This window comes from Cibotium barometz, chromosome 26, assembly GCF_041138505.1.
Source record: "Cibotium barometz isolate CiBa-2024 chromosome 26, ASM4113850v1, whole genome shotgun sequence".
Lineage (NCBI taxonomy): Eukaryota > Viridiplantae > Streptophyta > Polypodiopsida > Cyatheales > Cibotiaceae > Cibotium > Cibotium barometz.
In genome coordinates, this window is record NC_141071.1 from 1328647 (window position 1) to 1340201 (window position 11555).

Consider the following 11555-nt stretch of genomic DNA (forward strand, 5'->3'; position numbering starts at 1 on the left):
GGGATATTGAAACTTTTGTGCCAGAGTGCATAGTGTGTCAGAAAGTCAAGTTTGACAGACACAAGACACCTGGTTTACTTCAGCCCTTACCCATTCCACAGGAAAAATGGAAAAGCATTGCTATGGATTTCATTATGGATCTGCTGAAATCGGCACATGGAAATGATGCTATATGGACTATTATAGATCGTTTTAGCAAACAGGCACACTTTATTCCTGTGAGGAAAACAATCAAGCCAGAGCACATGGCAAAGTTGTTCTTAGCTCGGATTTTCAAACATCAAGACATGCCCAAGTCTATTGTGGGGTATAGAGATCCTCGGACTACCAGTTTATTTTGGCGGGCATTATTTGATAATATGGGCACAAAGTTGAGTTTTTCATCAGCCTATCATCCTCAGACGAATGGTTAGAGTGAAATAGCAAATTCAGCTGTGCTTGACTTGCTCAAGTGTTATGTATCTAAGCAAAAGTCAGATAGGGAAAAGTATTTGCCATTGGTTGAGTTTGCATACAATAACACAGTACATTCTTCAACTAATAAGGCTCCATTTGAGATAGTCTATGGCAAGGTGGTGCTTCCACCTATCTTACAAACAAAAGATGAAATCTTTGCACCAGATGAGTATGTTCTAGATTTGGATACTGCATTTGCACAGGTTCGGACAACCATAGAAAGATCTAAAGCTAAGCAGAAAAAGGCAGCTGACAAACACAAGCGAGAGGTGGTTTTCAAGGAAGGTGATTGGGTATTACTTGAGTTTGAGAAAGCACGTCTTCAGAAGCGGCTAGGTAAGGAAGGCCGGTTTTCTAAGCTTTCAAACAAGTATTACGGGCCATTCCAAATTTTGCAAAAAATAAATGAAGCGGCATATAGATTGGTATTGCCCGATCACTTCAAAATACACAATGTCTTTCATGTCAGTTTGCTGAGGCCTTATGTGGGACCACCTCTGATGGAACCACTGTTAGAAGATCCACCAGAAGTGGATGAACTTGAGGAGGTATTGCGACCTGAGCAGATAGTTTTTCATAAAGAGCGCAAGCATGCAGGTGGCAAGCTAGTGCGTAGGTATTTTGTGAAGTTTAAAAACTATTCGGCTATGGATGCAAAATGGATGGACGAGCATTATCTTGCACATTATCCGGAACTTCTGAAGGCCTACTTGGAAGCTTTTCAGTTGCAGTCAACTGCTTAGAAGCCGGGGGGAATGTCACAAAATTCCTTACAGCTTCTATTTTTCTACGGTTCATGTGTGGCATGTGGAGCCTCACATGACATACATGTATGGCTGGTGTGGCCTGACATGGTGACTCTGTGTGGCATATGGAGCCTGACATGACAGTACATGTATGGTTGGTGTAGCCTGACATGATAGTACATGTGTGGCTTGTGGGACCTGACATGGTGTACATGTGTGGTCCATGGAGCCTAACATGATGAAATTCTCTGGGACTAGCTATCTTGGAGATCTTTTGTATTTATGTTATGCGAAGGTTCCGGAAGGATCATGAGCCCTAGACATTTTATCGGATACAACTGAGCAGATGAGTGTTTCTTCGAATATAACTGCACTCGTGTGTGCATGACCTTGATTTTATCTTTGGATGACTTGTCTTCTTTGCCTGGACAATGCCTGAGATTTCTGCCTGTGTTGTCCATGGGGCCGGGGATGCCTGGGCACCTTGTGGACGTGTATATGCACACCTATTTGGGACTGACAGGTGGTCCACATGTGTTTTGCACGTGGTAAGTATTCCCAAAAACTCAATTTACAACTTTATGAGTTCACATGTTAATAATTATTGGTGCAGGTTCACACTCACTTATAAGTGGCCGGATAACTTATAAGTGAGTACCCATTGAGCAGGACTTATTCAATACACGTGGCGAAAAAAAACTGGGCACTCGACATTATTTGGACCTCCTTCAAGTAGGCGCCCCCTTTTTGGACCAGAAAAGCACACGTGTGGGCTATTTTCAACAAGGAAGCCCTATTATGGGAGAAAACTCCAGTTCTGGGGTAGGCGCCTGCTTTTCCGGGTGCATAGGAGCTGGTCGACTGCTCCTACAAGCTGTTTACAGCCTTCTATCGCAAAAACCTAACAAGTGCATGGGAGGTGCTAGCCGACTCCTTCTGCATGTTCTCCACTGCTGGCCGGCTGATTTACAGCTTGAACAGAGGCTGGACAGAGGATAAAAACAAAGAGGAAGAGCTAGTCGTGGGCATCTAAACAGTTTTCCTTCTGACCGGGGGCTTGCAGGCTTGTGTACAACTGCTGGTCGCTTTCTTCTGAAGCTACTGAGGGCTGGTTGACTGCTGAAAACAGCCTTTGAGGGCTGGTCGTCTTGCTCTATGTGCCAAACAGGAAGAAGACAATGATGTTGAGCTGTCCCGGGTTGATGTGGGAGTGCTATTGGCTATCCATAGTTGTCTGACATGTGCTTGATGCCGGGAATACTCGCTTGTGCTGAGAATTGTCAGCAAATTCAATTTATGTTATGTTTTCTTGTTTTCATATTGTATTGGAAGAAACAGGTGCAGCCAGTTGTGAACCCTGGGCACCCGCAAAGTTGTATTGGAAGCAGACTCCTTTTTGGTAATCTAACCATAAAGGCGGGGGGGGGGGGGGGGGGGGGGGGGGGGGTCAGCCCATCTTCTGGCCCCTAGTGTGGTGTACTATGCAGATTTGTCATCTTGTTTTATCTAGCATGCTCGTGTTCAGTTGCCCTTCCGTTTACATTGGTATCAGAGCCTGGCTTTCTACACAATTGTGCCTAATATGATGCTGGATATGGCTGTAAGGAGTCATTATCCGTGAGAGAAGGTTGGGATTCTGAGATAAGCCTCGTTTTATTATCGCGCCTCGAAAGAGGTTACCTTTGGTTTAAGCGGCAGTGAGCATGTGGAAAGACTTCGTGGCCCTCCTATCTGTGTAGGGGCATTGTTACACCCTTGCAATCTATTCGGATACTTGGGGAACTGTGTCATGTGCACAGTGTGTATCTACCGTGCTACACGCACACAAGACTAGCTTCGAGGTTTGGGGAAGCAGGCTGATTGGCGAGCTGAGTTAGGGATAGACTAACGAGCGGGCACCCAAGTATGGACGGGCGGGCGCCCAAGTGTGGACGCCCGATGACCAGCCAAGAGCCTATAAAAGGGTGGCCAAAGTTAGTCATTAGTGATATAGAGTCTCACGAGATTTGTGAGAGCTCTATGGTCTTGGAGCCTGGATCTAGTGCAGACATGCACCTGCTTTACGCAACCGAGGCCGGCAGCAATCTCGAGGCCCGCAAGGGTAGCTTCGTGGTGGTATGGGACGTCGCGAGGAGGAGATTGGTCGGTACGTCAACCTAGTTAGCTCAGCTCGTGGCTCGGTGGGGACAGCCAAGACTGTGGGCTTGCCCACGGCTGTCATGGTTGGGAGGTGAGTCATTCCACCTTACAGGATGAGCCAAGCTGAGGAAGATGAGTTGGCTAATCAACTCGAAGATTATTTGAGGATGGGCCAGATCCGTCCAAGTAAATCACCTTGGGGTGCACCTGTGTTGCTTGGGAGAAAGAAGGATAACACCTGGAGAATGTGTATAGATTACAAGAGATTGAACAAGCTAACAATTAAGAACCGTTATCCTCTCCCTAGATCAGATGACCTGATTGACCGGTTAGCAGGAGCGAAATATTTCACGAAGATAGATTTATGTACTGGCTATCACCAGATACGTATTCATAAAAGGCATGTCGAAAGAACCGCCTTTCGGACTAGGTATGGCCATTACGAGTTTCTCGTATTACCTTTTGGGTTAACCAATGCTCCAACCACTTTCCAGCAAATGATGAACGATCTTTTTCGTGAACATTTGGAAAAATTTGTGGTGGTGTCCCTGGTTGATATTTTGATATATAGTCGTACTCTTGAGGATCATGTTAGACACCTCACGATTGTCTTATCTATTTTAAGACAGAATCGACTATATACTAAGTTAAGTAAATGTGAGTTTTTTATGACAGACATCATTTACTTGGGACACAACATCACTAGAGATGGATTGAGCAATGACTATGACCGAGTTCAGAAGGTTCTGGATTGGCCTATACCGCGAACAGTGAAACAACTTTGTTCTTTGCTCGGTTTTGTTGTTTTTCTTCGGAAATCTGTGCGGGAGTACTCTCAGCTCACACTACCGCGATGACCGACTTATTGAAAGGTCGTGGACATAAGTCAAATCAGCCTATCACTTGGAATAACGATTTGGATATGGCCTTCAGACTTTCGAAAGATAAAGTCAAGGAAGCACCTATCTTAGCATTACCCGATCCTAGTCGGCCTTATGTTCTTGAACCTGATGCCAGTGACTATGCCATCGGGGCTGCTCTATTTCAAGATGGTAGACCGGTTGCTTTTGAAAGTAAAAAGCTAGACGACACTCAATCTCGTTGGCCAACCCTTGAGAAGGTGCTTTATGCTGTGATACATGCTCTCAAGGTTTGGAGACATTATTTATATGGCTCCAAGTTTGTGGTATTGACTGATCATCAGTCAATCAAGTATGTGTGTGATGCGGATGATTTGAGAGGAAGGAAAGCTCGTTGGGCTGAGTTAATGCAAGATTCTGATTTTGAGATCCGTTATCGGAAAGGGTCCATGAATAGTGTTGCAGATGCGCTTAGTCGAATTAGAGAGGTGAATACGTTGTCGTTCACCGAGATTTCTACTAACTTATTTCAGTTATTGAGAGGGCTTTGCAGGACTGATAGTTATTTTGGTCCATTTTGGCAGAAGATCTAGGACGGGAGCTCATTGATTGACCAAGACTCAATGACTGAGCAGTCTACCATTCAAGCTGCAGGAGGCCAATGGATGATTCGGAATGGTTTACTATTCCGTAATGACAAAATTTGTGTATCACAGATCCCGGACATTAGGTCCAAGATTCTTAAGGAGTGTCACGACGCCCCTTTTGCTGGACACCCTAGGGTACACAGGACCACTATCGTTAGTGAAACACACTTTTTATTGACCCAAGATGAAAGGGTATGTAGAAGATTATGTTCTCAAGTGTCAAATTTGTCAGGCAAATAAAGCTGAACGCTTTAGACAGGCTGGGTTGTTGCATCCTTTGCAAATCCCAGGTAATAAATGGGAAAGTATTTCCATGGATTTTATTACCGGATTGCCAAGAACACATCAAGGCCACGATTCTATTTGGGTTGTGGTAGATCGCTTGACAAAAATGGCTAGATTTTTAACCCGGAAGACTATTACAGCTACGCAATTAGCACGGCAGTTTATCGAGCAATTGTTTAGACTGTACGGGTTACCGCAGAACATAGTCAGTGATAGAGACTCTAAGTTTACGAGTGATTTTTGGAAACTTGTTTTTGAGAAGTTGGAAACAACTTTGAATTTGAGTTCCTCAGATCATCCTCAATCTGATGGCCAGACTGAAAGAGTGAATCAGATTTTGGAGGATATGCTTCGAGCATATGTATTCCTATGTTAGAATTTGCATATAACAGTACTAAGCATACGAGTACAGGTTTTAGTCCTTTCATGCTTATGGTTTTCAACCTAGATCACCTGTTAAAGTAGGATTCTCAGGACTTCAACATGATGCATCACGTAATTTTTTGCAAGATATGCAAGAAATGTTACAAGTTGCGAAGGAATCTATTAGAAGTGCTCAAATGCTCACAAGTCTTGACTTAATTTATGATTCAAGGGATGGGAAGGCATATTTCTTTTTCTAAATTATCCTTTAATAAATATGCATACATCATTTTATTAAAATATTCACATAGAAATATTCTTAAATATTCTTTTCTCCCTACGGAATACAAGATCAAGTGGAAGGATCGTGTTGAGGAGAACACTACATGGGAGACATTGACTACTCTTCAGAGAGATTACCCTGGCTTTTTAGTGAGCTCAGGAGTGAGCTCTTAGAGGAAGGGGAGTATGTCATTGCACAATGTGTATCTACCGTGTGCTACACGCACACAAGACTAGCTTCGAGGTTTGGGGAAGCTTGGAGCTAGGCAGGCTGATTGGCGAGCTGAGTTAGGGATAGACTAACGGGCCGGCACCCAAGTATGGACGAGTAGGCGCCCAAGTGTGGACGCCCGATGACCGGCCAAGAGCCTATAAAAGGGTGGCCAAGGTTAGTCATTAGTGATATAGAGTCTCGCGAGATTTGTGAGAGCTCTATTGTCTTGGATCCTGGATCTAGTGCAGACATGCACCTGCTTTACGCAACCGAGGCCGGCAACAATCTCAAGGCCCGCAAGGGTGGCTTCGTGGTGGTATGGGACGTCGCGAGGAGGAGATTGGTCGGTACGTAAGGCTAGTTAGCTCAGCTCGTGGCTCGGTGGGGACAGCCAAGACTGTGAGCTTGCCCACGGCTGTCATGGTTGGGAGGTGAGTCAGGCCTGCACCCCCTTGTTTGTTTATTTGTTTGCAGGATTCGAGTCTCGTACCAGGAGCGTTCCACGAGGAGATCCGGTGGGGATTTGACAAACTGGTAGAGAGCGATTCCGGGCACATAAAAATTCTTTTCTTTCTGAAACACTGGAAGATACATTATGGCCAGCCAGTCAGATCATTCAGTGGAGGACTCTTATCACCCATACTCACCGCATGCGGGAAGAAGATAGAGACAGGGCTCATGTTGGAGCTTTGGCGGATAACGATCCACCGTTGTCTGCCAAGGCTAAGGATCAACAGAATATTGATGCCTTGATGAATGACCTTGAAGAGCTCCGTGCTTTGCAAAGAGATCCTGATGTACAGAGAGTCATTGAATCAAAGTCTCATGGCAAGGCTGATGTGGTCACTTTTGATGCAATTGAGCAATAGATGGGAATCGACAAACCTCGAGAGTTGGCTGTTGCTTATAAAGCCGTGGCAAAGTTGTTTCCGATGATGAGGGCAAGTGGGTCTTTACACGGCAGGCTCGTAAACTATCCCGTGAAGGGAACTTTGATGATGTTGTGAGAGGACATGCAGCCCGCACTAATATATTTCCGATTCCTCAAATCGATGATATTCTTGATAAACTTGAGGGAGCTGCTTGTTTCAGTCGCATTGACCATCAAATTCGAGTGGTACCTCATGATGTACACAAAACAGCTTTTCGAACCTTTCAAACAGGTATTGCAGGCCATTCCAAATTTTGCAGAAAATAAATGAAGTGGCATATAGATTGGTATTACCCGATCACTTCAAAATACACAATGCCTTTCATGTCAGTTTGCTGAGGCCTTATGTGGGACCACCTCCTATGGAACCACTTTTAGAAGATCCACCAGAAGTGGATGAACTTGAGGAGGTATTGCAACCTGAGCAAATAGTTTTTCATAAAGAGCACAAGCATGCAGGTGGCAAGCTAGTGCGCAGGTATTTTGTGAAGTTTAAAAACTATTCGGCTCTGGATGCAAAATGGATGGACGAGCATTATTTTGTGGATTATCCAGAACTTCTGAAGGCGTGCTTGGAAGCTTTTCAATTGCGGTCAACTGCTTAGAAGCCGGGGGGAATGTCACAAAATTCCTTATAGCTTCTATTTTTCAACGGTTCATGTGTGGCATGTGGAGCCTAACATGACATACATGTATGGCTAAAGTAGCCTGACATGGTGTCTCTGTCTGTGTGGCATATGGAGCCTGACATGACAGTACATGTATGGCTGGTGTAGCCTGACATGATAGTACATGTGTGGCTTGTGGGACCTGACATGGTGTACATGTATGGTCCATGGAGTCTGACATGATGAAATTCTCTGGGACTAGCTATCTTGGAGATCTTTTGTATTATGTTATGGGAAAGTTCCGGAAGGATCATGAGTCCTAGACATTTTATCGGATACAGATTTTATCTTTGGATGACTTGTCTTCTTTGCCTGGACAATGCCTGAGATTTCTGCCTGTGTTGTCAATGGGGCCGGGGACTCCTGGGCACCCTGTAGACATGTATATGCACACCTGTTTGGGACTCACCGGTGGTCTACATATGTTTTGCAGGTGGTAAGTATTCCCAAAAACTCGATTTAGAGCTTTATGAGTTTACATGTTAATAATTATTGGTGCAGGTTCACACACTTATAAGTGACCGGACAACTTATAAGTGAGTACACATTGAGCAAGACTTATTTAATACACGTGGCGGAAAAAAAATTGGGCACTAGACATTATTTGGACCTCCTTCAAGTAGGTGCCCCCTTTTTGGACCAGAAAAGCACACGTGTGGGCTATTTTCAAGAGGGAAGCCCTATTATGGGAGAAAACTCCAGTTCTAGGGTAGGCGCCTGCTTTTCCGGGTGCATAGGAGCTGGTCGACTGCTCCTACAAGCTGTTTACAGCCTTCTATTGCAAAAACCATCAAGTGCATGGGAGGTGCTAGCCGACTCCTTCTGCATGTTCTCCACTGCTGGCTGGCTGATTTACAGCTTGAATAGAGGCAGGACAGAGGATAAAAACAAAGAGGAAGAGCTAGTCGTGGGCATCTAGACAGTTTTCCTTCTGATCGGGGGCTTGCAGGCTTGTGTACAACTGCTGGTCGCTTTCTTCTGAGGCTACTGAGGGTTGGTTGACTGCTGAAAACAGCCTTTGAGGGCTAGTCGTCTTGCTCTATGAGCCAAACAGGAAGAAGACAATGATGTTGAGTTGTCTCGGGCTGATGTGGGAGTGCTATGGGCTATCCATAGTTGTCCGACATGTGCTTGATGCCGGGAATACTCGCTTGTGCTGAGAATTGTCACTAAATTCAGTTTATGTTATGTTTTCTTGTTTTCATATTGTATTGGAAAAGACAGGTGCAGCCAGTGGTGAACCTTGGGCACCCGCAAAGTTGTATTGGAAGAAGCAGACTCCTTTTTGGTAATCTAACCATAAGGGGGGTGGGGGGGGGGGTGTCAGCCCATCTTCTGGCCCCTAGTGTGGTGTAATGTGCAGATTTGTCATCTTGTTTTATCTGGCATGCTTATGTGTATTTTCAAATTTCATGATTGATTAAATTTTCCGTGTTCAGTTGCCCTTTCGTTTACAGGTACCCCCTTTCTCTATAAGGACTGCAACTGTCATAGCAATGGGATTACAAAGGCAGCCCATATCCGCATAGTTGGTACCTCCTTCTGGCTCTATATCTCCTCTCCGTGGTGGATGTAATTCTAAAAAACCTCAATATGTAACTAATGCTTGAACTGCATGTTGACCAATTATTAAAGTGTAAGAAGTGAGAAGTGTTTTTGGATTTCCAATGGGCTCTAGCCCACATGGTAACACCCTGGCATGCCGATGTTGTGTAAGTTCAAGGTTCGAACCCTAGCCCCTCATAGCATACAATTAAACTCTTCAAAAGAGAAAAAAGAATGTGTCTCGGTTGGGTCTTCATGTCTCCTACAAGCGTGTTATCCCAGGAGGTCTCTACACACCTACTAATCTAATGCAAGTTCCTCGTACTCAAGGACTGTGCAAAGTACTGGACCCCATTATGGACGGACATTGGATAAACCTTACAAACCCACATGAATCAGAACTAAGGAGATGTCCCCTTGAATTTAAGAAATGGATCGATTGGTTCTTCGCAAGCATGTTTACGTTTGAGAGTTTTCTTATCCTGGCACACTCAAAACAGCTTTTCTTTGAACAGGGAAGCGGTTCACCTGTTTCACGTAAGAGGGGTTTAGGGCTTCCACTTGATTATTGACTTACTACAAAAGCCTGTGTTTGTTTGAAGCTCACTTGCTTAGCCTTGCTTAAGGTTTAGGGTTTCCAATCATGATGTAGATTTAACTTCTAGGCTTAGGGTTTAGCGTTTAGGGTTTTCATTCATGATGCAGGAAAAAAGGTACATACCCGACCAGATGACAGGATTGATGCGACAGAAGTAGCGATGCTTGGCTTCTCTGCCACCTGAAACATACATACATACCAAGAAAATGGGTGAGAAAATAAAACCAGTGTCCCTCCATGAGCTCGGTTTCTGAACATACCATCAGGACTGTCGGAGCCATGGCATAGGACCACCCTGTTTTCTTCGACAAGACTTGTTTGTATAATTTGCAAGGCAGATGGAAATGGGGTATCAATTATTAAATCTATTACATTACATTACATACCATGGACAACCAAGGCACAAGGAGAGGATAGACAAAATCAATCTTAGATTTCTAAAAAATAAGAGGAAAAAATCCCATCGATTTGATCCTTTGTATTCCTGATTTGACCCTTTATATTCCGGCTACCATTCCTACATTTTCTTCTCATTATCTTTTACATACCGCAGCAACGCGCGAGTTGAGTACTAGTTTACATTATTAAATTTAGCTCGGGCTATGACCTGGTGACAGGGATTTTGATCTAAATTTCTAGTGATCCAAGTCTGTTGATATTGCCAAACTATTCCTTAGGGAGATTGTGCGTTTACATGGTCTTCCCCACCATGGAGATTGTGCGTTTTCTAGTGATCCAAGTCTGTTGATATTGCCAAACTATTCCTTAGGGAGATTGTGCGTTTACATGGTCTTCCCCACCATCGTATAGTCAACGAGACCGAGATTCTAAGTTTTGGACCACTTTTTTTTAATCTATTGACATTTGGACATGAGTACCACTTATCATCCTGAAAATGCATGGCCAAGCTGAGCATGTGAATCAAGTGATCGAGGATATACTTAGAGCTTATTGGCAGGCAGGAACCTCACAGGTGGATGAATTTAATTCATTTATTGGACTTTGCTTACAATGCTTTTTCTAATCGAAGTCTAAGAATGTCCCCATTCAAGGCTTTGTATGGTCAAGAATGTGTTACTCCATTAACTTGATCAGATCCTCTAATTATAGTTGAGATTCAAGGTAAATGTTAGATAAAATATAAGCACAAGTCAAACTTGTTTAGCACAATTTGAAGATGCAGTTTTAGGGAACTTTCTATATTCTATGTTTCAAATTGGGTATGTATGATTGCCAATCCTTTAATTATATATTAAATGAGCTCCAATCCTTCAATAATATTAAATGAGTTTCTTTAGGTGTAAATCCCTACAAAGAATGAATTGGGTATGTATGATTACCAATCCTTTAATAATATTAAATGAGTTTTTAAAGGTGTAAATCCCTACAAAAAAAGAGATTTAGACATTAATAGTATGATTTAGATCCATGATGATAAGAAGAGGATTAAAGGGGGTTCCTTTTGGTTTGCATGAAATGAAGAATGGATCTAAGGACTAAAAATGAACCCTCATGAATTTATACAAGGAGTCCCAAGGGATGGTTCCTACACAGGGGAAACCAATGAATCCATTGATGGTAAGATATTGTGAACAACTAAGGTGACAGGGCCTAGGGAAACCAATGAATCCATTGATGGTAAGATATCTATCTCAAGTGTGAGATTTGACTAAGATGAATTAATTTTGAAAAGAATGTTTGACTTGTTTATCATCTGGTTTTCAAATTCAAGGAATGATTTAAAAAGATGCATTTGTGCATAAAAGCCAGCTATATGCTTGTGCGCATAGAGCATGCATTTAGCTCTATGCATGCATAAAC

At 43.4% G+C, this 11555-nt stretch overlaps 1 protein-coding gene across 2 annotated transcripts in view; it reads right to left on the minus strand.

Moving 5' to 3' along the window:
* The window catches only part of LOC147623557 (DNA topoisomerase, type IA, core), a 51171-nt gene extending 41072 nt beyond the window's left edge, over positions 1 to 10099 (minus strand). Inside the window, exons 1-2 of one of the 2 annotated variants that reach the window (XM_086820106.1) lie at positions 9995 to 10099; positions 9858 to 9914 (exon numbers count right to left, since the gene is read on the minus strand). In XM_086820106.1, the coding sequence (XP_086676232.1) occupies positions 9858 to 9914; positions 9995 to 10015 (78 nt within the window). In that variant the 5' untranslated portion in view covers positions 10016 to 10099. The remainder of the gene's footprint in view (positions 1 to 9857; positions 9915 to 9994) is intronic. The other variant, XM_086820107.1, reaches the window with a different exon arrangement.
* Between the last annotated feature and the right edge of the window lie 1456 nt (positions 10100 to 11555).